This window comes from Mercenaria mercenaria, chromosome 7 (assembly GCF_021730395.1).
Source record: "Mercenaria mercenaria strain notata chromosome 7, MADL_Memer_1, whole genome shotgun sequence".
NCBI lineage: Eukaryota > Metazoa > Mollusca > Bivalvia > Venerida > Veneridae > Mercenaria > Mercenaria mercenaria.
Genome location: NC_069367.1, coordinates 64,907,275 through 64,932,888, shown reverse-complemented (window position 1 = coordinate 64,932,888; position 25,614 = coordinate 64,907,275). Strand labels below are relative to the sequence as shown.

At 34.6% G+C, this 25,614-nt stretch overlaps 1 protein-coding gene across 1 annotated transcript in view; it reads right to left on the bottom strand.

The window, feature by feature from the left end:
* LOC123555773 (glutamate carboxypeptidase 2-like) overlaps positions 1-25,413 on the bottom strand; it is a 36,775-nt gene extending 11,362 nt beyond the window's left edge. Inside the window, exons 1-5 of the mRNA XM_053548557.1 lie at positions 25,053-25,413; positions 16,941-17,253; positions 15,768-15,890; positions 12,307-12,424; positions 2,214-2,357 (exon numbers count right to left, since the gene is read on the bottom strand). Coding sequence (XP_053404532.1) covers positions 2,214-2,357; positions 12,307-12,424; positions 15,768-15,890; positions 16,941-17,253; positions 25,053-25,396 — 1,042 coding nt within the window. The 5' untranslated portion in view covers positions 25,397-25,413. The remainder of the gene's footprint in view (positions 1-2,213; positions 2,358-12,306; positions 12,425-15,767; positions 15,891-16,940; positions 17,254-25,052) is intronic.
* Positions 25,414-25,614: the final 201 nt, after the last annotated feature.

The window sequence follows — 25,614 nt, the reverse complement described above, 5'->3', positions numbered from 1 at the left end:
GAACAAAAAGGATTTCCACTGCCTTTAGGGGTGGGAGTCATCAACATTTCACTGGTATTGAGATGATATTCTTCTTGTATTCAGATGGAATTCCACTGGAAACTTGATGGAATTCTACTGGAGTCTTGATGGTATACCACTGGTATTTTAAGTGGAATTCGACTGGAAACCTGATGGAATTCTACTGGAATCTTGATGGTATACCACTAGTATTTCAAATGGAATTCCACTGGAAACTTGATGGAATTCCACTGGAATCTTAATGGTATACCCCTGGTATTTTAAGTGGAATTCCACTGGAATCTTGATGGTATACCCCTGGTATTTTAAGTGGAATTCCACTGGAATCTTGATGGTATACCACTGGTATTCTAAGTGGAATTCCACTGGTATTCTGGTGGAATTCCACTGGTATGCTGGTGGAATTCCACTGGTATTTTTCAACGGTATTTTGTTGGGATTCCACTGGTATTCCAATTGAATTCCACTGGAAAATAATCGCTATTCCAGTGGAATACCAACACTATTCCGTTGAAAAATACCAGTGGAACTGAGATGGAATTCCAGTTGATGTTCCAGTGGTATTCCAGATGTCCATTTTCACTAGGGAAATAATGAATAAAATGATGTACAGACACAGAGAAGTGCGTCTTGTGAATAACGGCACTTTGAGAATAGGACATTTAGCACTTTGATCCAGACAATGAACTTTGATGTCTTGGGCAGGACAAGAACAACTTTTTCTTCCAACCTAGCCTGAAAAGACAAGGTTACCCTTGTAGAATACATTTCCAATGTGTTATCAAGGATTATTATCTACATCTTTGAAGATATTCACCAAATATTTGCCGGTTCTGTGTGGTTTTCTTTTACAGCATGCTGCTGACGTTTGATACTATGACATAATAATTGTGAGGCACAAACTGTGTGTTGCATAATAACACACAGTTTCAGACTTCTTTGTTTAATAGTGAAATATGATTAGAACGAACCACTGGCTACAATTTGGATTTTACGTCACAGAGATAACATGGCAACTTTCCAGATAACAGCCCAGGTCTCCCTCTAAACAGGCCAGGTCTTACTTCAAACAGGCCAGGTCTCCCTCCAATAAGCCCAGGTGTCCCTTCATATAGGCCAGGTCTCCCTTCATACAGGCCAGGCCTCTCTACAAACAGCCCAGGTCTCCCTTCAAACAGTTCTGGTCTCCCTCTGAACAGGCCAAGTCTCCCTACAAACAGACCTGTTCTCCCTCCAAACAGGCCAGGACTCTCTCGGTCAACCTCCAACAACCCAGGTCTCCCTTCAAACAGCCCAGGTCTCCCTCCAAACAGCCCAGGTCCCCTTTCATACAGGCCAGATTTCCCTCCAAACACCCTAGGTCTCCCTCAAAACAGCCCAGATCTCCCTCCAAACAGGAAAGCCCCCCACCCCCCTCCAAGAAATATTTCAGACATATGTGCAACCAACAACCTTCCATTTAACAAACTGAATGGCCTCTTCACAGAAAAGAATCAGACACTACCTAGAATTCAACCCTTCACATGAAAGAATTAGACTCTACCTAGAATCCAACCCTTTACATGAAAGAATTAGACCCTATGTAGAATCCAACCCTTTACATGAATGAATTAGACCCTATGTAGAATCCAACCCTTTACATGAAAGAATTAGACCCTATGTAGAATCCAACCCTCTACATGAAAGAATTAGACCCTACCTAGAATCCAACCCTTTACATGAAAGAATTAGTCCCTACCTAGATTCCTTTTCTTTACATGAAAGAATTAGACCCTGCCTAGAATTCAACCCTTCACATGAAAGAATTAGACTCTACCTAGAATCCAACCCTTTACATGAAAGAATTAGACCCTACCTAGAATCCAACCCTTTACATGAATGAATTAGACCCTACCTAGAATCCAACCATTTACATGAAAAAATTAGACCCTACCTAGAATCCAACCCTTTACATGAAAGAATTAGACCCTACCTAGAATCCAACCTTGACCACAGGCTAAGGAAAAGAGCAACCTAAAGATACCTGGCCACAAAAGTCCTATGTTAATGTCACTGCTTATAGATGAATGTATAATCTTGTAAGGAAGGGTTTTCAACAACTGTAGTAAGAAGGAAGTTTTTCTATGTAAAACTTACAAAACTATTCATGTAAGCAATATTTGCCTTAAATTTATTTGTTTCAGTTAATATACCTCGACTTCCATTCTGTTTTTGTGGTACATGTTGTTGCCATGGCAATGGTAGACTAGTACCAGAAATACTCTCGATGATATCCTTAGCAACATTGTGAGACACAGTCTGTACTGGAATTGTAGGTAAATCATCACTGTCCCAATCTATAATGCAAAGTAGATATAATTTACAAAATAAAATTTACATAAGCTCTTCATTAATACACAGTCATGTTTTCTAAATATTTTTTCTTTGTCAATATACACAGGCTGATTACAGTGGATTTTTATTAGATGACATTGTCCTAACTCTGAACAAGAGCAATTCTTAGAAATATAATGTCAAAATCAATGAAATATAACATATTATCATAATTTTTATTAAAATCCACTTTTTTGTGTGTGTGTACGTGCTATTACAGTTATATCAATTCCTAACAAGAGCACCGCCTGCAGGTGCCATCGCTCATCTGGAAGTGCTGGACAATATTGAGAAAAGAGTTATAGTTCTGATTTTCTAAGTACAAAAAGGGCCATAATTCTGACAAAATGCAAGTTAGAGTTATGGTTCTTGGCATACACAGTCCCCTAATGATGATAAATAAGTGTGCAAATTTTCAAAGCTGTAGCTTTTATAGTTGCTGAGAAAAGGCGGACCTAAACAAAAATTTTAACCAACACCAACGATCAAGTGATGAGTCAATACCTCGTTGATTTTTTTCAAAAATCAGACGGGGTAAAAAATAAAACAAATCAACTACAGGAAAAAGAGAAAAGCTTCAATAATGGTATATAAAGAAATTATATTAAAGTCAAGAAATTTTGGACAGAACCTTTAATGAAAACAATCACAGGTTATTAAAGCTTCCACTCTGCCCTCACTTTATCAACTGTTACAATTGTTTGATTTTCAAATACCATTAAAGTAATATAATTGTCTATGACTTGTTCTACAATTCCCTTGATCTCAGTCTGTTATCTGTGATTTAATAGCCAGGATTAGTCAATTAAGATTTCAGCACAAGATTGCATTTTTCTGTTGTCAGGTCATCAGGTCACCGAGCTTAGGTTTGTGTATGATTAAATGTCACCTAATAATACATAGATTTATGTTTAAGACAGATAAATATTTCTCAATAAAGTAGCCTAGTTTTCTATGTGTTTCTTATTTTAATTAATAACAGCAATTCTTCCTCATTACATTTTTATTTTTAAAAAAAAAACAGCATTCTTTTATCTACAAACACCTGGAAATTTATTTTATTGCCCTTTATTAGTGAAAAGCAAAACAAAATTCTGAAGAAACAGCGACATTTTTAGAAATCATGTAACTGGTAATATTGTTGCAAAACTTAATAGTATAGCAATGTTGTTTTCTGCAACAGCACCTGCATAAACCCCTCTGGTAACAGCATTCACAGAATCCCGAGTTCTGCAGAATCTGATGTTATAACGTGAAACAAGAGGCTTGAAAATTCCACAAAAACAAAGTTTTTCAAACATTTTCTATTTTTAACAATTTTCCTAGCCAAAGACCCTATCGATCACCATCACCCGTCCCTAGATTTGCCGCCTAATGCCACTCTTTGCCACTTATTTCCATGGTAAAAGGGTGGCAACTGGTGGAAATAGCTGGCATTAGCTGGCGTTTGGTGTAATTCAACTCTTTTTTCCAATAAGTGGTAAATTTGCCACCAAAAGCCACTTTATTTTGGTGGCATTTAGGTGGCATTAGGTGTAAATTTTAACATAGTTTTTCTTTATGGTGGCAGAAAGGTGGATACTGGTGGAAAGTAGAACTTAGTTTTTTTTCATGGTGTAAACTGAGCGTCGTTTAGTGGAAAATAGGGACTTAGAAAATTTTCTTGGTGGCGAATAGGTGGAAAAAAAACTTAGAAATTTTTGTGATGTTTGATTCAGAAGCAAACTGTAAGACACTGGATTACCCTTGACAAAAATCTTCACTTGGACTCGGGTTGGAATCAAGGTGTAATGGACACTAAATGTCAAACTTCAGGCCTAACTGACACGGACCCTGACTTTGCTAAAACTCCACATTGACAACAGCTCATAGAACACAAGAATGCCCCCCTTGATTCAGTAACTGTACCAGAAACAAAAATCATTTGGTCACTGTGCACTGGACGTCTGATGTACTGACCTCAAATCAATAATTATGGGTCATTTACCAGTCATAAGTGACTTCTGTATCCAGTGTGATCTTAGACCAAAGCATTCTCTAGTTATTGGGCAAACAAAGTTCTAGTGTTCTGGGTCAATGTGACCTAGACCTTTGATCAACTGACCTCAAAATCAATAGGGGTCGTCTGCTGGTCATGATCAACGTCCCTATTTAGTTTCATGATCATAGGTCTAAGAGTTCTCAAATTAACATCCGGAAACAGCTTAACTGTTTCAGCTCACTGTGACCTTGAGCTTTGACCTACCGAACTCATAATCTATAGAGGTTATCTGCTAGTTATGATCAACCTTCCCATTCACTTTCATGATCCTAAGCCCAAGAGCACTAGAGTTATCATCTGGAGTTGGGTTTAACGGCGAATCGACACAAAATGGTCATATATCATCTGGAAACTGTTTAACTGTTCCAGGTCACTGTGATCTTGACCTTTGACCTACTGGCCTCCAAGTCAATAGGGGTCAATGCTGGTCATGACCAACTTCCATATAAAGTTTAGTTTCATGATCTTACCATCCGGAAAACCGATTGCTCTACATACCGAACGACCAACAGACTGACAGACGGATTGACCGACATCAGCAAAACAGTATCACGTACCCAGGCTCCTTCAAAGAGTTTTGTTAAAATGAGATTAAGTCTATGCTGACTCCAGCTGAACGAAAAATAATATTCAGAGTGGTGTATTATACAGAAAATTTGAATTTTGGTTATTTTGTGAGACAGAATATTTATTAATTATTATATCTTTGTATTATATTCAATGTAAATATTAATAAGTCACTTTTTCAATCAACAATTTTGAAATACAGAAAATGGTGGAATATAGGTGGCAACTAGTGGAAACTGGCTGTACTGGCTGACTCTGAAAAGATCATTTTTGAATGTGTCTGCAGTGTATTATTTCTGCATGAGTGAAAGTTGGTTAAAGATAAGATTAATGATAGATCAAGTTACAAACTCCCACACTAATGTATAGAAACAACCCCAGGTGGAATTTGGGTCAGTTAAGATTTATATATGCAGGCAAACATCAGGTCAGATGCAAAGAAATAGTTCTTGCCTTTTCTCTTCATTGATTGAAAAAAAAAGAAGTGTATACAAAAAGGATGTTTTTACAACAGTTTTCAACTTAAGTATTTGACACGTTCTTTAGCTGACCAAAAAAAGTGTATGTGTGGAATCAATTTATCTGTGTAGTAATACCAAAATTTGAAATCTGGCATTTGATGAGTCAATCAGGGAGAAAATGGAAACACATTGTGAGAGGCAACAATATTATACCGTTTTTTTTTTTTTTTAATTATTACTGTCTTTAACATTGTCTTATTTACTTACTCTTAACAAATACTTGAATTTGAAACAACATTTACAAAACTGCTTGAAATTAAAATCAACTAATCTCCTTTTAGGAAGTTTGGCAGATGGATTATTAATCCAAAATATATTTTCTGGAATATAGCTCAATTATGTTTATAACACTGCTGGTAAAATTGTATCATTGTAATTATTTACACTGTTGATTAGCACTTAGGATACAATATGCATTTTAAACTTTTCATACCAGGAACCTTCTGTGAAAAAATGCAACTTTGTGACATGATCTGCCTGCCTGGCTGTATATACCTGAGCAGAATACAGCTTATTACTGCATAAAAGAAACATATCAAGATACTTCTGAATCAGGTAAATATTTTGTTTTTACAAAAGCTAATGTTTAAATAACCCTTAATTTTTAAAGAAATACACAAATTAATAGAATTTCCTGGCATATTTTATGATAAATATTAATTATAAATGTGATGAAAAACCCAAGTGCCATTATTATCTTTTGCCAAAGGTAGAGGGATATTATTTTTGGCGTTGTCCTTTCTGTTTCATCTGTCCATCTGATTAATTGAAAATGCTTGTAATTGGAAAAATATAGCAGCTTTGTCTATAGAATCACTAAACCTCATGTAATTATTATAAGCGTTATTAACACTGCTCAGTTATTTACCTTAATTGATTTGGTAAAAAATAGGGATTTTTCCTGTATTAATTGAATAGAAATTTTTCTACAATGTAGATTTTGATGAAACTTCTCACAGTTTTAATAAAGATTTGGCATATCATTTGACATAGATTAAGTTTGTAGAGTTGTTGTTATGTCAGTAAGTTAGTTCAGTCTTTTGATTTCATATTTCCTAGAGGAAATTTACAATTTTCTGCAAAATTATTCAGAATGTTAGAAAAATATATCTATTAATAGATATATGGTTTGCTGTTACAGATTGTGTGCTGGAAAAAATGGCCTTACATCCAAAGGAGTGAAATTTGGAGAGTCATTCGCCATCTACTTTTAAAAGCCATCCTGGAATATGAAAAAATAAGACTGCATTGACAGCATCCTGATCCTCCTGTTCAGATCTTTTGTGATTTCTTGTGAAGGGTCTTTGATTTTTGCATAAAAATAAAAAATATATTAATATAATTTGATTTTTGCTTACTACTGATTTTTTTTCAGATTCAGCAGGTGCAGCCGATTTCCACTAGTTGCCACCTATTGCCAGCTATTTGGTGGCATTTAGTGGAAAACTAAGCAGTGAACACAATGCTGCCTCACTGGAATATCACGCCGTAGACACGTGACATGATACCCCACCCAGTCACATTATACTGACACCGGGCTGACCAGTCCTAGCACTACCCTCTTAATGCTGAGCGCCAAGCGAGGAAGCTACTAGTACCATTTTTTACGTCTTTGGTATGACACGGCCGAGGATCGAACCCACGACCTCCCGCACTCGAAGCGGACGCTCTACCACTAAGCTACCGAGGCGGTGCTGATGTTTTAAATCAAACAGTTGAAGTAAATTCCGGTATGTAAAGGGATCGAGTATTCATCACTGCAATATTTTTTTTAAAAGTGACTGTTCCGTGGTTGAAGCTTATTTTATAATTGGAACTCTTTACAAGCTAGGTGCGTATGATAAAATCCAGACATCGCGAAAGTTGCCAAAAATGGCCGGACATTCGGTCCTGCATTACCGAACATTAAATATGAAACAAACAGGAAAACTTGTGACCCCCTGGGGAAGGGCCTCTTTTCACCCAAGGGGCACAATTTGTATAATCTTCGTAAAGGACCATCAGATGATGTCACACGCTAAATATCAAGGCTCTACGCCTTGCAGTTTTGGACAAGAAGATTTATAAAGTTTTTACTTTTGGTTGCCATAGCAACCAAAGTTCTGCAAGGAATTCAATTCTTTGAACAATTTTGAAAGGGGACCATCCAAGCTATTCATTCCTGTGAAGTTTGGTGTAATTCTACCCAGTGGTTTTCAAGAAGAAGATTGTTTTAGAAAATGTTGACGGATGCACGACGGATGACACAACACACTACAGACATTGAGTGGTCACAAAAGCTAGTTCTTCATATATTACTTAATTGCTATAAACCAATTAAGTGAGAGTATGTCCACCCTAACTACTTATAAACTAGAAAGCACCAGCAAAAAAGTGTGTCTTTGTCACTGCAATCTTAACCAGGCTCTTCTTCATTACAAAAAAAACAAAAAACAAGATGGTCATTATGACCCCATACTGCTCACATGACCCAAATGGGTACAGGATTTCTTGGCAGCCAACCTCTACAAAATGCTATATGACAAATATAGGTAACGTACAAGTGACCCCCATTCTGACATTGGGTAAGACCTGCATAAGTAATTAAGTGGACATTGCCAAATTTCGCAATGATAAGCAATTCAAGGCTCATAACTTAACAGGCTTGTTATCAAGGTAATTATCAAACTCGGCCGTACATAGTGTAACAAAGTTTGGTGAACACTGGATAAAAACTGCCTCAGTATACCACAAAGTTTGTGGATGCCATGAGCCGCCACAGATGGTCCCATATTCAAACATCCTGTTACACCAGCATGCATATAAAACCTAGGTCAGCATTAATTTTCGCGCATTGAGTGTACACAAACATTGAATGTACAGCAATAAACCTATGTAAAAGCTACCCCTAACCTAGTGGCGATTTAATGTTGGCGATAAAAATTTCATGTTCAGGGGTTTTTTTTACCAGGAGGGGAAGGGGCCCAGGCCTCTGATTTGGGGGAAAAAAACAACTCGGTATTTGGGCAAAGGGGAATAAAAAACCTGATGTAAAGTCATATTTTGGGGAAAACTGCAGGAATTTAAAGAAATTTTCTGAGGGGAAGGGGCCTATAAACAGCCCCTATTATAAAGGAAAAAAAAACCCTGATGTTGAACAACTTCAAATATTTTGAGATGGCCCCTAAGTGCGTGTTTTAATGGAACACCTAAGGTACTGCAATAAAAGCTGTATGTGACCTAATGAGCCATAAAACATTTGAACAAACAGAATAATGCATTCTGTAATCTCAAAACATGCATGCATGAACATATTTTATATGGATCTCCTTAAATCATTTCCATTTCTAAAGTTTTATATTCAGACTTAAATAATTTTGCATATTAACAATTCAACTAGCTTTAGATCTTTTGTATATCTATTCAACACATAAATTGTACATTATAAATACGGTACATATATTATAGTTTGTCTTGTGATTTAAACAAACAACGCATAAATCAATTCTAAGAATGCACTAATTTAAACTTCTCAAAATTAAGGTACTGGATAGTAATCAGTCAGGTAGAAAACTTAAGACAGTTATATATGAGCCGTGCCATGAGAAAACCAACATAGTGGGTATGCGACCAGCATGGATCCAGACCAGCCTGCGCATCCGCGCAGTCTGGTCAGGATCCATGCTGTTCGCTAACAGTTTCTCCAATTCCAATAGGCTTTAAAAGCGAACAACATGGAGCCTGACCAGACTGCGCGGATGCGCAGGCTGGTCTGGATCCATGCTGGTCGCAAACCCACTATGTTGGTTTTCTCATGGCACGGCTCATTATAATTATATCTAAAAAAACTAAAAAAGAATAATCTTCAGCAAGTTCATTTTGCTAATAAATAATTTATCTTGTCAACATGATGAAAGGAACATACATGAGTAGTCATACCTCTTTCAAGCTAGAAACATTCACTTCATAAATTCATCATATCCATTTTTTATGGACAATAAACGCTTTTATTACAACTTTATGCAAACAAGTCACAATAACTTAAGTGTTCATAAATTTCTTTATGTGTCCTGGTTAAACCTACTTTTATGGTGTTTAAATCCCCAGGCCTGCCAAATCACAGATGTCCATGCTTGTGTGAAATTATTTTGGCAGTGTTGCCGTTAAAGGGCCTTTTAAATCTTTATTCAACTGTTTATCTCATGCTCATTAGGTCAAAGGTTTGAGTTTAACCCTTATCATGCTGGACACGATTGATTCTGCCTTTGCGACCAGTGTAGACCAAGATCAGCCTGCACATCCGTGCAGTCTGATCATGGTCTACACTGTTCGCTATTCAGTCAGTAAATTTCCAGTAAACACCCCTTCAAATGATAAATGGTACTTGAAAAATTGGAAGATGGACCAGTCCATTACAGAAATTTAGCATGGTAAGGGTTAACATAGGTCAGGAACTTTTATGTGCATATTTATGACAGTATTAAACTGCTCCAGAACCAACCGACTCCATATAGCAGTCTTTGACCATTAACTAAGTCATGTGTCATAATAACAGCACTCTCTCATGTTCTATAAACAGGGCATGCCACAGATATACCATAATGCAATGCGTAAATTAACTTGAGCCTTTCACTAGACCAGGATCATTCAAAACAGGGCAGACAAATAGAAACATGAGCTGTCCGAAAATATAGCCAATGCTTGACTATTTGAATTGTTGTCCAAGAAGCAGGAATATTACCCTAAATGTTAAAATACCTAAAATGTTTCATTCCAATATCTGCATTAGCTCTGGAGATGGTAACTTGAATGCAAAACTTTAACCAGAAGTTTTTAAGTCCAAAAGGGGGCATAATTTGGCCAAAATAAATGACGTCGGCACCAGGGTGAGTAGAATAGCTCGGACTATCAAGCTTAAAAGTGCTAAAAAGTACGGTGTATGTAAATTACGTAATTTTCTGCATAAAATATTTAAGAAATCTAGCATTAGTAGAAATGTTTTAAAGTCTTGATAAAAAAGTAAAATATAATAAGTTTTAGATTTGAAACGCCAATGAAAAGCACTTGTGGTCAAAACATTTAGTACAAAATAATTTTGAAAGCATGTATCAGCAAAATCATTACTACATGTATTTCATTTTATAAAACTGACTCACATGTGCAGTCCGAAATTTAAAGAATTTTGCAAAATGCATTGCTTTGCAATTGAAAAGAGCCGTGCCATGGGAAAACCAACATAGTGGGTTTGCGACCAGCATGGATCCAGACCAGCCTGCGCATCCGCGCAGTCTGGTCAGGCTCCATGCTGTTCGCTTTTAAAGCCTATTGGAATTGGAGAAACTGTTAGCGAACAGCATGGATCCTGACCAGACTGCGCGGATGCGCAGGCTGGTCTGGATCCATGCTGGTCGCAAAGCCACTATGTTGGTTTTCCCATGGCACGGCTCGAAAGTTGTTCAGTTTATATAAAAAGTTTCTCGGTCTAGTATAATTACCAGTATATAGAAATTAAAAACTAATTAAGGAAAACGTTCATTTGTGATGTGCAGCGACTTGAACTAAATAGGAAATAGATGCCAAATCTGAGAGTTACTTATGCTTTAGTACAATTAAAGCACAGATTGTCTGTCCGTACATTCATCCTTATGCTAATTTTAGATAGCAGACCTTGTTGATGACGTCGCAGATCCTTACATATGGGAGAGTGCTATTTCAGCAACTTCTACATATATTATATCTTTTCAAGCAATTTCAAATGTTAATATTACATGTATATTTAGAGCATAACTTTCTAAAATTTCTCTTTTCATTATATGTCATGTTAAATTATCTCAAAACTGCATTAATTCATAGGTTTGAATTATTCACCATTCAGTTAAAAGATTATAGAGATGAAATTACACACTTTTTGTCCTATCTGAGTTTATCCTATTCCCTTTATGAACATACAAATACTGTACAATTGGAGACATTTTTATTGCAAAGTAATTATGCCTTTTTCCACAGCAGTTCAGAAATTTATTATTGCCAGTGAAATAATTTATGAGGGTCATAAAATCCTCTGTGTGTCAGGTGGTGGGCAACAAAAAACATAAGATAAAGGATTTCAGTAGCTTCCTTAAAACTGAGGGTTGTCCACCAAATTCCCTTCACATAAAGCATAAACAGGGCTGTTGTTAACTGAACTTTTTATAGATAATCTTACAAATTCTAATTATGCATTAATGTTTTGAAAAAAATCTTAATATGTGGAAGAAAGCCATGGGGAAACAAATGATCAAAATAAATCCAAGATTAGATCTTTACAAAAGCAAGCACAGTGTAATTTTAAATAAAAGAATGTTAAGTTTATAGTTATATTTATTCTCTTTTCATTTTTTACGAAGTATTTAATTATTGTATCTATTTTTCCTAAATTCTGTTTCAAATATCAGTGTGTGTATATATATATATATCACTGATTTCACTGATTTAACCATCTAACACAAGGGTATTGCAATAAATAAGGACAGTGTTAAGTGTAAATGCTGTATAAAACCACCCAACACCCATTATACATCCTTTCAGAGCAGATTTATATTAAGTTTCAAATTCCAATAAATCAACTTCTCCGGAGCAACCACCCCTGTATTACGAATATATTTCCGTCTTCCTAGTGATGTTGGTAACTAGAGTTCTTGTACTGTATACATATTATCTATCAATGGTCCTATCCAGGGATCTTTAACAGTTTTTCATTATCATGTCTTTTGTAATATTCCCAAGGAAACCAAGAATTTGTTTGTGACATACATGTTTTGTTACCTGTAAAATCTCTAGCACTTGTCACAGTGTGTTCGCTACTGTTGCTATGGTAACAAGGATCACCATGGTGACAGAACAACAACACACCAACACAACCATACCTCACTGCCAACTTCACCTTCAATAAAAAAAAACATATACATGTACCGGTATTATTTATAAATAAAGTTCAAAAAGAACAAATTCATCTCATATTCTCAAGTTTGATACAAAACCAAACACCTGCTTTTCCATTTATCACAACGTCATAATGAAATTACTGAAAAGAGGAAAATGAAATCAAAATCAGCAACAAATACTTCACAAAACCATGGACGGCTATGAAGTAACAGCTTCTGCGAAATAGCGAAATCTAACAGGAATTTCTGGAGGATAATTGTTGTTTTACAAATAGGACTAAACCCTTAACCTGCCCTCCACTGACTCTGTCTACGAACATGCATTCTGACAACTATCATGATTTTTTTTTAATTTATCAAGTCATATACACAATACATGAGAGAACTTATCAAGTACATTGTACTAAATATCAAAGGATGTACCTTGTTATCTGTCAAAATAAATTGCAACTGTATTTTACTACCACCCCCCAGGCTTGTTGAACGTGTTAAAATCAGTAACATTAATCGGCTAGAAAAAAAATGATCAAGTTAGATATAAAACATTTTGTATCTATTTTAGTCCGAAGAAAAATCTAAATCTTGGTTGACCAAAAAATGACATTGTACAGAAACTTTACTATAAATTTTTACATCCAGCCAACAGTTTTGATTTATACTCATTTTTACACTATGTTATATTATGAAGAAATCTTTACAGTCGGTACCTTCTTAATTTGACCTGTAAAATTCATACTTATAACAATTTCATTTGTGACATTATTCCAGTAATGTGTTGGTTGTCCAGGACATAAGGGCGCTATACAAATCTGGTATTATAATAATAATAATAATTTATTATGTTGATACTTCTCTGACTAAGCAACCAATTCAAATCTTCGAAAGTGTAAATCCCAATGCAGAGGGTATGCATATTTCTAGATACAAAACTAGTAGCGGATAATATATAGTCACTAAAGATATTTCTTGAATAATTTTTACTTTATTATAGAAAAATTTTCAATACAAAACTAAGCTAACAGTATTGTGTTTTTGAATAATATGATAAGTTTAGCTCATATAATTAGATTTTTTTGCAGTTGATCATTTCTCCTGTTCAAATTCTAGTCTCATTGCCTTTTTCCCATTTTAAGACATGCAGACCAGAGAGAACATAGTTCCTAAGAAAATGTCAAAGAACTGACAACTAAAATTCTTCTTTTCAAATAGTTAATTAAAGGCACCGACAGGAAATGAAGGTAAACTGCCTTAATTATAAAGATTTAAGTTTAGCGACTGTTAAATACGTATTCCATTGTGTTGTTTTGGTCACGACCGCAGGAAAATATTTATTGCCATGGCGATCCGTTTAATTCCCAACTTAGGCATGTTTTTCTTTTTCTTGATTTGGCATTTTAAGATAGTGTTATATAATATAGACATAAAGCTCATGTTCTAATGATAATATATGACCAAACTTCAATTTTAAAGAAAGATAAATTTTTAAGCCAAAATCTGGAGGTCAGCTCCTTCAATTAATTGTGTAGATGTGAATTTCTGAAGTCATTCTTGCGGATCATCAATAACATTGCCAGCTATAAATATTTTATGTCCAGCCCACCAACTTACAACCAAATGAAATATGAAGTAGCAATAAATTCAATGATAAATATGGGAATATTTCCTGCTATAAATAAAGCAATTCCTGGGTTGATATGATATTTATTTAATTCATCCAGTCAACTTTATGACAATGTAACATTATAATGATTGTATACAGTCACTTCTTCACAAAGACATAAAATCGGTGAACTTATGATTATGCAGAAAAAGTCATTTGAACTTCTGAAAGCTTTTTTGATACTTTTCAAAAACAACCTGTGTCAGTTTGGTTCACTGTACAATCAAATCTTAAATCCGAATCTTAATACCCATTGAAAATCAGCTGAGTAAAAACTTTCTGTTAAATTTGAAATCAAAATCGAAATCATCTTCTATATCATTTCTATTGAAGAGTTAAGTTGTACTTCTTTGTTGATATTCTAAAAGCTTATCACTCATCATGACAAGATTATAAGTGTCAAAATTGATATTGGAAATTTATAAATTTATCATTACAGTCTATTCTCCACACTTCTGATTCAATGTTTTCTTAAATGAAAACTGAACACTCAAATAATTTTCTATTCATTTTAAACAAGAGTAATTTTTGATGCCAATTTAAGTTTTGCAAACTTCTAATGTTTTTGTGTGTGGTGATGGAAACTGTATAATCGTGAGGGTTATGTCTTTATAAAATAAATCTTGAAAAAAAAAGTTATTGTTGAAATCCATGAGAATTACATTTCCATTGTTCACATAGGCTACTCTCTCTCGTAGACTATAATTATGGTAACTTAATACAATAATAAATTGTTCCACTTATTTACTAACAGCACACTTCCTGACTAAGCTCAAAAAACATTAATCATGTTAATTTATTCCATAATTTCAGTTCAATTTTTTAAACATTCCTTGGTGTGGACAAAGGCCTAAGATATTTTTCCCCTAAAGATAAAAGTACACCTGGTACATCTTGTGCAAACCTATAATTTTTCATTATTGTTAAAAATCATATTAAATTTTGTCAAATTGCTTGTGATTTATTTTTGCATACTTTGACTATCATTTTAAATGTATTTATTTCATGAAAATTAGAAGACATTTTAATTGTAAGATTAGAAGCCATTTGATACCAATTATCTGATTATGCTGTCATCAGATACTTTCTTGCTCACAAAATAGATAATACCTTGTCAAGTAGGAAATTGGCGTCTTTGAACATATAAATTTGTATGATTTAAATGTAATAACCAATGTCTTTCAATAGAAAAAAGAATTTATATTGGTTAAAGAAAAGCGGTGTCCACAGAATTATCTTAAACATTTGAAATATATAAATAAAACTTGTAGACAATAATGTAGACAATAAAAAATGAATGATAATTAAATTATATAAAATTTTCTTATTTTGTACTGTACTTATATTTTTGTTAAATTATAATAAATCTTGAGAAAGATAGTAATTCTGCCTGTTCTTCAACTTCACATTGCTATATACTTCTGTGTGATGATGATCCAGGTGGCCAAACTACTGTGACGCCTTTGTGAAATATCCAAAATATAAACTTTAAAGTTTTTTTCATTAATGGTGCCATTCATCATTAGTGATGATCATGAGGTTTTCTTGTAAAATGTTGAGAAATTTGCCTGCTCATAAACAAAGACGTAGACCTCCAAAAACAAATTTTCCTGTACATTTTTTTCTATTTGACTAATTGTCTATTGAAGAATAATCTGCAAATATAATATATATGTTGTTACCTTCTCAGCTACGGAGCTCAGACCTATCTTGAGAAGTAAAACAGAACCTTGCACAATCACATGACTGGTCTCAAGCTGTATAAAGTCTACATATCTTCCATAGTTTCCATACATCAAGGGACCCTAAACATACAAAGAAAATAAATCATTCAAAAACAGATCAGGTTTTGCTTTGAAGTTGGCCAGAAAAAAATGACAAAAAATTAAACCTTATTAAAGATTCATAAAAATGCAGTATAGTTTGTTAATCTAGTTACCCTATCTACCTACACATATGACGTCAACAACTAAATGGTGATTGATGACTTCATTTTAGTACTGTGGACCTTCAGGATCAGATTATTATATAGATTCCATCAGATTGTTATAGAGATTATGAAAAAATGATTTATGTTCTCATCAGAAACAGCTGCTACTGAGAAAACTACTAAATGGTGTTCAAAATATATGGCAGCCTCATAAACTCTGATATCATACCCTGTGCATATTAAAACAAAGCCCTAAAAACAATGGTGAAAGTAATATTTTCAATGACAAGGATAAAAATGCCTCTTAAAATCTGGGATGTGCGTATACAAAACTACTCTGCATTATTAAGTATTGTTTCTAAGACAATTTTCAGTTATCTCGAAGTAAAATGCTCGGTCCCTTGGTCGAAGTACCATTGTTTCAACTGTATCTACAAAACTACACTGCTTGCCATCAATACAAATAATATATATGCCAGTAAGCTTCCATTTCATTTAAAGAATCTAAATATTACGTCATGATTTCTTGATAAAGCCACAAATATATGCAGCTTTAAAGGGATTTTTACAAGTTGTGTTATCCATAGTCATTTTAGTTTATACTAATTTTATTTTAGGTTGATTGTGAAACAAGTTCTACAACTTATATTAATCACTCTTGACACCTCATTCCTGATGGAATCCATCGCCACAAGGGTAGGAGAAAAGAGGCCAGTTTCCCTTTCAATGCTGAGCGCCAAGCAAGGGAGCTACTGATACCATTCTTCACGTCTTTGGTATGATGTGGCCGGTTATCCAGCCCACCACCTCCAACACTCGAAGCAGACATTCTACCACTAGGCTATCGAGTCATTTTAACCATTGGTAATGATAAACTTGTTTTTTCTACACATTATATTTGTAATTTATATTCAACTTGAATTACCTCTGCATTCCCTGATGGTGAAAAATCCATGAATGTTGCTGGAATATCAGCTATGCCAGGATCTGAATTAACTCCCTTGGTATCAGAAACTTCATGGAAAGTATAATTTCTTCTTGTGCTGCCATCTGTAGACAGAATTTCAAGTCTGTTTGGATGAAGTGGATCAGGGGAGGTAACTACAATATTGTGTTCCTCAATTTCAACTTTGTCAAAGCCAAACTGCTTGAATTTTTTCTCCACATATTGTGCTGTAACTTTGTCGATTCTCTCTGATGATGTGGAAACATCAACTGATGCCAGTAAAGATAACTCTCTGAAAAATATCAATACATCAATAGACATCAGGGAAGATAACTCTCTGAGAAATTATATGAATACATCAATGGACATAAGGGAAGATAACTCTCTGAGAAAATATATGAATAAACAATAGATGTCAGGGAAGATAACTTTTTGAAAAATATATATACATCAATAGACATCAAGGAAGATAACTCTCTGAGAAATTATATGAATACATCAATGGACATCAGGGAAGATAACTCTCTGAGAAAATATATGAATACATCAATGGACATCAGGGAAGATAACTCTCTGAGAAATTATATGAATATATCAATGGTCATCTTGGAAGATAACTCCCTGAAAATTATAAGTACATCAATGGACCTCAGGGAAGAAAGTTCTCTTGGAAATACATCAATAGATGCCAATATCAATAGATGTCAGAAAGATAACTCTCTGAAAAAACAGAAATACATCAAGACACAATAATAAATGTCAGAAAGATAACTCTATCCAAAAAAAAAAATAAGTATATAAATGGATGTCAGGGAAGACAGAAAACTGTAAATACATCAGTGGATGTCCGTGAAGACAGAACAACAGCTGTCACTAATGGTGACAAATGCCCCCACAGCGCCTTGACCTCTGACCTGGTGACCTTTGACCTGGTGACCCCAGAGTCAATAGGGGTCGTGTACTCAGTAAATACTATCAGCATGTGAAGTTTGAAGGTCCTGGGTGCAGTGGTTCGCGAGTAAAGTGCCTTCATGCAAAAAGTTAACATTGGCCCCTGTGACCTTGACCTTTGACCTGATGACCTCAAAGCCAGTAGGGGTCGTGTACTCAATAAGTACTATCAGCAAGTGAAGTTTGAAGGTCCTGGGTGCAGTGGTTCGCGAGTCAAGTGCCTTCATGCAAAAAGTTAACATTGGCCCCTGTGACCTTGACCTTTGATCTTGTGACCCCAATGTAAGTAGGGGTCTTGTACTCAATAAGTACTATCAGCATGTGAAGTTTGAAAGTCCTGGGTGCAGTGGTTTGCGAGTAAAGTGCCTTCATGCAAAAAGTTAACGTTGAGACGAATGAACATTGTGACGCACGAACTATTGAGTTAACATTGGCCCCCGTGCCCTTGACCTTTGACCGGGTGACCCCAAAGTCAGTAGGGATCGTGTACTTAATAAGTACTATCAGCATGTGAAGTTTGAAGGTCCTGGGTGCAGTGGTTCGCGAGTAAAGTGCCTTCATGCAAAAAGTTAACATTGGCCCCTGTGACCTTGACCTTTGATCTTGTGACCCCAATTTAAGTAGGGGTCGTGTACTCAATAAGTACTATCAGCATGTGAAGTTTGAAGGTTCTGGGTGCAGTGGTGTGCGAGTAAAGTGCCTTCATGCAAAAAGTTAACATTTTGACGAATGAACATTGTGACGAACAAACTAATGAGTTAACATTGGCCCCCTGTGACCTTGACCTTTGACCCCAAAGTCATTAGGGGTCATGTTCTCAATAAGTACTAATAGCATGTGAAGTTTGAAGGTCCTGGGTGCAGTGGTTCGCGAGTAAAGTGCCTTCATGCAAAAAGTTAACGTTGTGACGAACGAACATTGTGACGAACTAAGTAACGATTTAACATTGGCCCCTGTGACCTTGACCTTTGACCTGGTGACCCCAAAGTCAGCAGGGGTCATGTACTCAATAAGTACTATCAGCATGTGAAGTTTGAAGGTCCTGGGTGCAGTGGTTCGTGAGTAAAGTGCCTTCATGTAAAAAGTTAACGTTGTGACGAACAAATGAACGGATGGACAGTTGAAAAGTAACTAAAAATATAAAATCAGCAATACAGATATCAGGAGAGAAAACTCTCTGAAAAAATACACATCTGTTTTTACATGGTTCAATCAGTACATTTAAACAAACGATTATCAAACGTTTTATATACCCTGAGATAAACAAAGACTGACTGGACGCAGACCATTGAGAGAACATTATGACGTCAATAATGCACCATGACATACAGTTTATTGCTACTCTGATGAGTAAAGTTCAGCTTAATTTTTATCATGTTTCAGTGAGAATGTAAGAATGAAATGAAAAAAGACTTCTTGCTTTTTATCACAGGAAGTAGAAAGAAGTAACACTGTCACCATAACATTCACACTTTTATACAAAGAAAAAGTCTATTTAGTTTCTTAATACCGTCTTGTATTATATATAGTACAAAACTAGGGAAGTTGGAGGGGTGTACCTAACTACAGTGTATGATTTAAATGCTTTACTGAAATACCAGGATAAAGTCAATATGTTAATCATCTTTTCATGCAATAATTATAGGGTACCACTTTCTCTGGGTTATAAAGAGATTATTACTGCACTGTGATTGCCAATGAAAGAAGTGCATTATGGGGAGCGAAACACAATAACCTTCTCTATATAGCATGTAAATGGGGAAATAATTGGTGTGAACTAACACATAATTATCACTTTGTTGTGTGGTTTTCAAGCAATTACACAGCTGTAAACAAACTATAAAAGGAGTTAATTATAGGTACTAGAAGCTAATGAATATGTAATAGATTGTAATGTCCCGCCTTCTGAATAGATAAAGTACTAAGATAAAATTAGAGTGAAATAAGACCTGGTAACTGGGGACCTGGTAACAATACTATGGTATGCATTGCAAAAAGCTAACTGAAAGTATGAGATCTACATTTATAAGAAAGGCAGAAAATATGAGGTTTTCAGTATTATCCTAGTTTCAACCAAGAAAAAAAATTGCCCCGAAAAATTGTAAATCCCAGATAAATAAATAACTAAAATTACTTAGTCAAACAAGGTCCATAACTTGAATTTCATCAACACAGTGTTCTCTAACTTGGTTACGAACAGACACTAGATAAGAAGGATGTCTTGTTTGAAGTTTCAGCATTATGTATGTAGTTGTTACTGCATAACAGCTGGATAGTTGGTAACTGTCTCATTAGTCAAAATAGGCCATAAAAATTTACATTGTAAACTAGATGCCCACAGGCAACATGTCGAGCCTGCCTTTTGACCCCTAACTGTGTCCTTGACCTTTGAGAAAGGAACCTGGGGTTTGCACATGACACTCCGTGTCACTAAGTTATGGGCCGGACAAGATCTGACATGACTTTTGACCTCAAACTGTGACCTTGACCTTTGAGATAGGAACCTGAGGTTTGCGAATGACACTCCGTCGGTCTCACTAAGGTTAACATTCCTGCCAAATATAAACAAGATTTCTCCATGCATGTCAAAGTTATGGTTCGGACAAACAAATCCAGACAGACGCACGAATATACATTTGGACGACTGGATGCCTTCACTTCCGCAAGCGGGCTCGACAAAAAAATCAACCAAAAGTTATCTTACTTGGTAATTCAGTAGGTTTGATAAATCTGAAGTTTTAATCCAATATCTGCAATGGTTATTGAAATACATGTATGATCTTGCAAAATAACAATTAGCAATGTGCTGGTGAGTAGAATAATGCTCACTATTCTTAAATTATAAAACAGTCAAGCTAAAAATATGACTATTCAATTACCACTAAAGCTTAATTTGTTAAAAAATTAATAAATATAAGAAAACATAAGGGTAACTTGGGCAAGTTGGGGTTATAGCCTATAAATGTCTTCATTGATTCTGCCCTTTAAAGATATCAACCACCTGTAATTTGAACATCTTCAGTTGATAATGGTTAGAAGATGGGAATCTTGTATTGTAGACTGTGCCCTTTAAAGCTTTAACACTTCAATCATCACTGACCAAATGAAAATCTCCAATTTCAAAAGGAAGTTTTTATCCCAGTGTTAGATGTTCAATTTGTTTATATCAACAAAGACAAAATCAAACAAACCAGTGTGCCAGCAATTTGTAACCATGAAAATGGAGAAGTCAGATTATATCTGATCATCTTTAAGCAGAACAGTGAAGATGATCAGATATAAAAAAGGTCACACCAATTGAGTGGTTTAAAAACATTCTTTAAATAATGGATAGAAAGATGAAGTACAGTACAACCTCTCTAGGCCAGCCCTCTAAGCAAAAACCTAACAACACCATCAAAATTTCCCAAAGCTGAAATATACTATCAAATTTACCTTCTCCAAAACAACAACCACTACATAACAGTCTATATTTGTATCTCCCAAAGGATGTTGCTCTACAGACGTTGCACTGTATGTATTAAAGTTTATTATATACCTATATAAATTCTGTAAAAAATCGGCTTGCATTTCACAATTAAATATGAACAGAGAGACAAAAATTCCGTATTGTACCTTTTAAATTCCGTATTGTACCTTCCATATTGTATGCTGCCGGACTATTTTCATTAATATGCATGATCCAACACATTACTATAAATAGCGCACATAAAAACTTCACTAAGTTCCATTTAATATCGATAAACATTGAAGATTTCGTTCAAGAACAAAACAAGAATTAAAATGTTAAAGGTATATAATAAAAGGGTCATTATAACAGTAGCTAGATCTGGGACTTTGTATTCGGCTCTCGTGGATTTTGCAAGGTCGGATCACACTCGGCGCTTGCGCGCCTCGTGAGATCCGATCTGGCAAAATCCACTCGAGCCAAATACTGCATCCCAGATCAAGCTACTGTTACAATAACCCTATTGTATTAACCCTTATCATGCTGGACATGACTGATTCTGCCTTTGCAGCTAGTATAGATCATGATCAGCTTTCACATCTGTGCAATCTGATCAAAATCTGCACTGTCCCCCATTCACTGATTTGAAGTCAGTATCTTTTTGGTAAACATCCTTTTAACAGATAATGGCACTATCCAGATTGAAAGATGGACAAGCTCATAATATAAATTTAGCAGGGTAAGGGTTAAACATAATGTAATTACACACTGTATCTGTTTCTCCACCAGCATTCTGACATTCATGATAATGTAACGGATCTTTTCTTCAGACTCTGATGTGACACTTACTAAGAATTCTGGCATTCTAATATGCTAACAATGCTGATATTCACTTGATATTGTGACACTAACATTCTGACATTCCCTATAAATGTGTCATTAGAAATTTGTTGGAAATACTTAAGATTCTGACATTCACTCTAAGAAATAGGACACCATTTATGCTGCTTTAATGGGTTATCCCAGGTCGCAAGAGTCAAACCATATTTTTTTCTTTAAATTATTGTAACTATGTTTCTAAGTGTTATTCTTATGATCTGTGGATGTGTTTTTGATAAATTACAAGAAATCTTTATACACTAAAAAAATTTGAATCGAGTTGAAATAAACTGAATGTGACACCAGCATTCAAAAATTGAGAATTTTGTTTTATCAATCCTGCATGGTTGTCTTGAAAAAACAGACAAGGTTGTAAAGTATTTTAAAAACTGCAGGGACAGTTTTAATATCACATGTCTCTAGTTCATAAAATCTGGACATTTAAAAATTGCAACAATAGATCCCAGATCTGAAAATGAATACCATTTTGTTATGAAAATGAAATATATACATATTTATTATCCACTTAAAAAATGTGTATGCTTATATAAACTTTTAACTGCCTATGGCCATCAAATTCAATTATGTTAGTAAAGACATTAAATTTAACTTTACAATTTCAAGGCACCATTGACTAGTGTCCCTTTAGTGTTTATTATCACAGTATGAAAGGTCAAACTTGACATCCAAATTATATGGGGAAGCTCCTTTTTCCCACCAAGTCTTGACCCCTATAAAAACCAAACTGGTATTTAAAGGATAAAGAAACTCTCAAATCACAATGTGTGATGAAAGGACATTTTTCATTTAAGGAACAGGTGGTCCCTTTTTCATTCATTAGTACTGAAATTACATTTTAATGCTTCAATGACAAAACATCTGTACCTTAAGTCATGTTGCTTAGGAATAATAAAATATAGTAAAACACCAATATTTCAAAGTCAGAGGGGTGCTCAGAATTCTCGGAAAGATATCCAGGGTTTGTAGAGATGTAACTTCAAGGAAAAATCAGGGACCACAACATGAACTGCCCGAGCTATCAATGATCCAGTCAGCAGTGTTTTACTGCTTTGGTATAAAACTAGCAAAACTTGTAGTCCCATGCATTACTAAACTCAGACATCAAAAATGGCAAAATATTATACCCACAAGCATGTAGTTATGCAGGGAAGATTTATTAGAGGCTTTAAACATGATACCTTTACTGAAAGTGTTGAACATTTAAGTTAATTTTGTATTTTATCAGGAGCATTAAATAGAATATGAATGGTTTGTCTCAACAAATACCATAACCTAACACTGTCAAAAATCAATTTTAAATTCCTGACAGGTAAAACATTAAATTAAATCCTTATTTTTGTTGAAAGATTACTTAAAAAGATAAGATCTTAAGTGTAAAATAATCCTTTCTTCTGTCAGTCATATGCAAGTCAAATATTTAATGCATTGTTTTTGACATTTAATCAATATTTCTATCTATCTAGACTTAACTTCTAAAAAGAATACTTTTTATTTATCATGTTCTGGTTGATCAAATGGTGAAAAACATAATTTGCTGAAAAATAATTGACTTTAACCAAGCTTTCACAATCATTATAATAGGAGTCAGTTTGAAAATCACAAGTTTGATGACATTTCCTTTTGTAGATATGAAATAATTTCTCACATACTTCCTGTCTATATCATGGATGTAATGTCCAAACTGTAATGTAGACTGTAAGAAGTGTTGCCTTTAAGGCAATTTTATGACAAAAGATACAATTTTAATACAAATAATTTGTAATGCATTTTCATACATGCATTTTTGTGTGAAGTTGTGAAAATTTTAATCACAGTACTTGAGTGACATGATTGCTAACACTGATTTAATGGCAAAAAGAGAAATGTTTCAGAATAACAAATTTGCTTTTGTGCCCGTTTTTTTTTTTTTGTAACAAACAATATGCCATGTCATGAGCACTTGCTAAAGATTATTTTTGTTCATGAGATAAATTTGTAACCTACATGTACAGCAAATTTAGATATCTATTAATTTCTTATACAATCATCATGTTATACCCATAAAATTTATGTTATAATGTGAATCAGTAATGTTTACCCTCGTTTTAAGGTAGGACCAAGTTTAGACTAGCTCCTATACTATGGTATATATTTCTTTATTTTTAAAACTGTGAATATAGCCAGTCTATATCCTATGTCCAATATCAGAACATCTCTAAAACAGACTTGCATTTGTCACTATCAGATAAACTAAAAAAATTACAAAAGCTGAATGTTGTTACAAATTCTTTATTATCAGTCTAGTGGCTAGTCTAGACCAAGTTTATCAGACTGAAATGAAATGGAAAGTTCATACTAGATCTACCCCAAAGCCTCTTAATGCAACATTTCAACTTTGTCATCATTCTGACATCTATGAAACTTCTGTCTCAGCAAAAACAGTACAACAACAACAATGATTCTACACAATATAAAAACACCCAAAAATAAATCCTATGCCCATTATTCACTAGGACTGTCTATGGATGTTTATTTATCATATAATATTATATTTAATTTATATAAAACCATTTTTGACCAAACGAATGTGCCTAATGCCTAGATGGGTTAGTGTACTGTTTTAAATTATAATACTATATGCTCATTAAAACATACTTAACAATTAGAATCTACAAAGAGGTCAGGATTAGACAATCAGTTACTTGATGGCTAGACACTTCCCAATTTTGAAAGTCAGGTTCAAGGCAGATGATCAGTGTACATATTATTATTATATTGTGGCTGACAATTATAATTCATATTTTGATACCCACCGAGCATATGTGGCAATGTTTTCTCCAGACATTAAATAAACAATGTTATTGTGCACTGCTTGTAGTTTTTCTCTGTCAAACCCATCAGCCCTTTTCTCCCCGACAGGGCAACTATTGTCTACTTTTGAATCAACCCTCAATAAAAATCCAATCAGAATTCCGAGCAAAAATAAAGCGAAAAATCCAACCAGTGTACAATAAATCGTCCAGTACTTCCAACAATTCACAGATTTTGTTGTTTTAACTTGTTCCGGGTCAAATAATCTAACAACATCACTCTGTTCGAAAGAATCTTCATCTTTCCACGAGCGAAACTGTTTTGATGTTTTCAAAGTAGCCGCCATGTTTCAAGTGATCTAACAGAGACCGAAAGTAGGGAGCGTCTCAAAAGGAAGAGTTTTAAAGGTTCATACCCAGATGACATCTATTTTAATTTGTAAGAAGTAATGAACAGCTAATTTTCAATTGTTTATTAAATAATTGAACACTCCTTTGCACCAGACTAGTAGGACCACTGCGTAATATGGTTTAAATAATAGACACTTGAGGTTCTGATAATCGG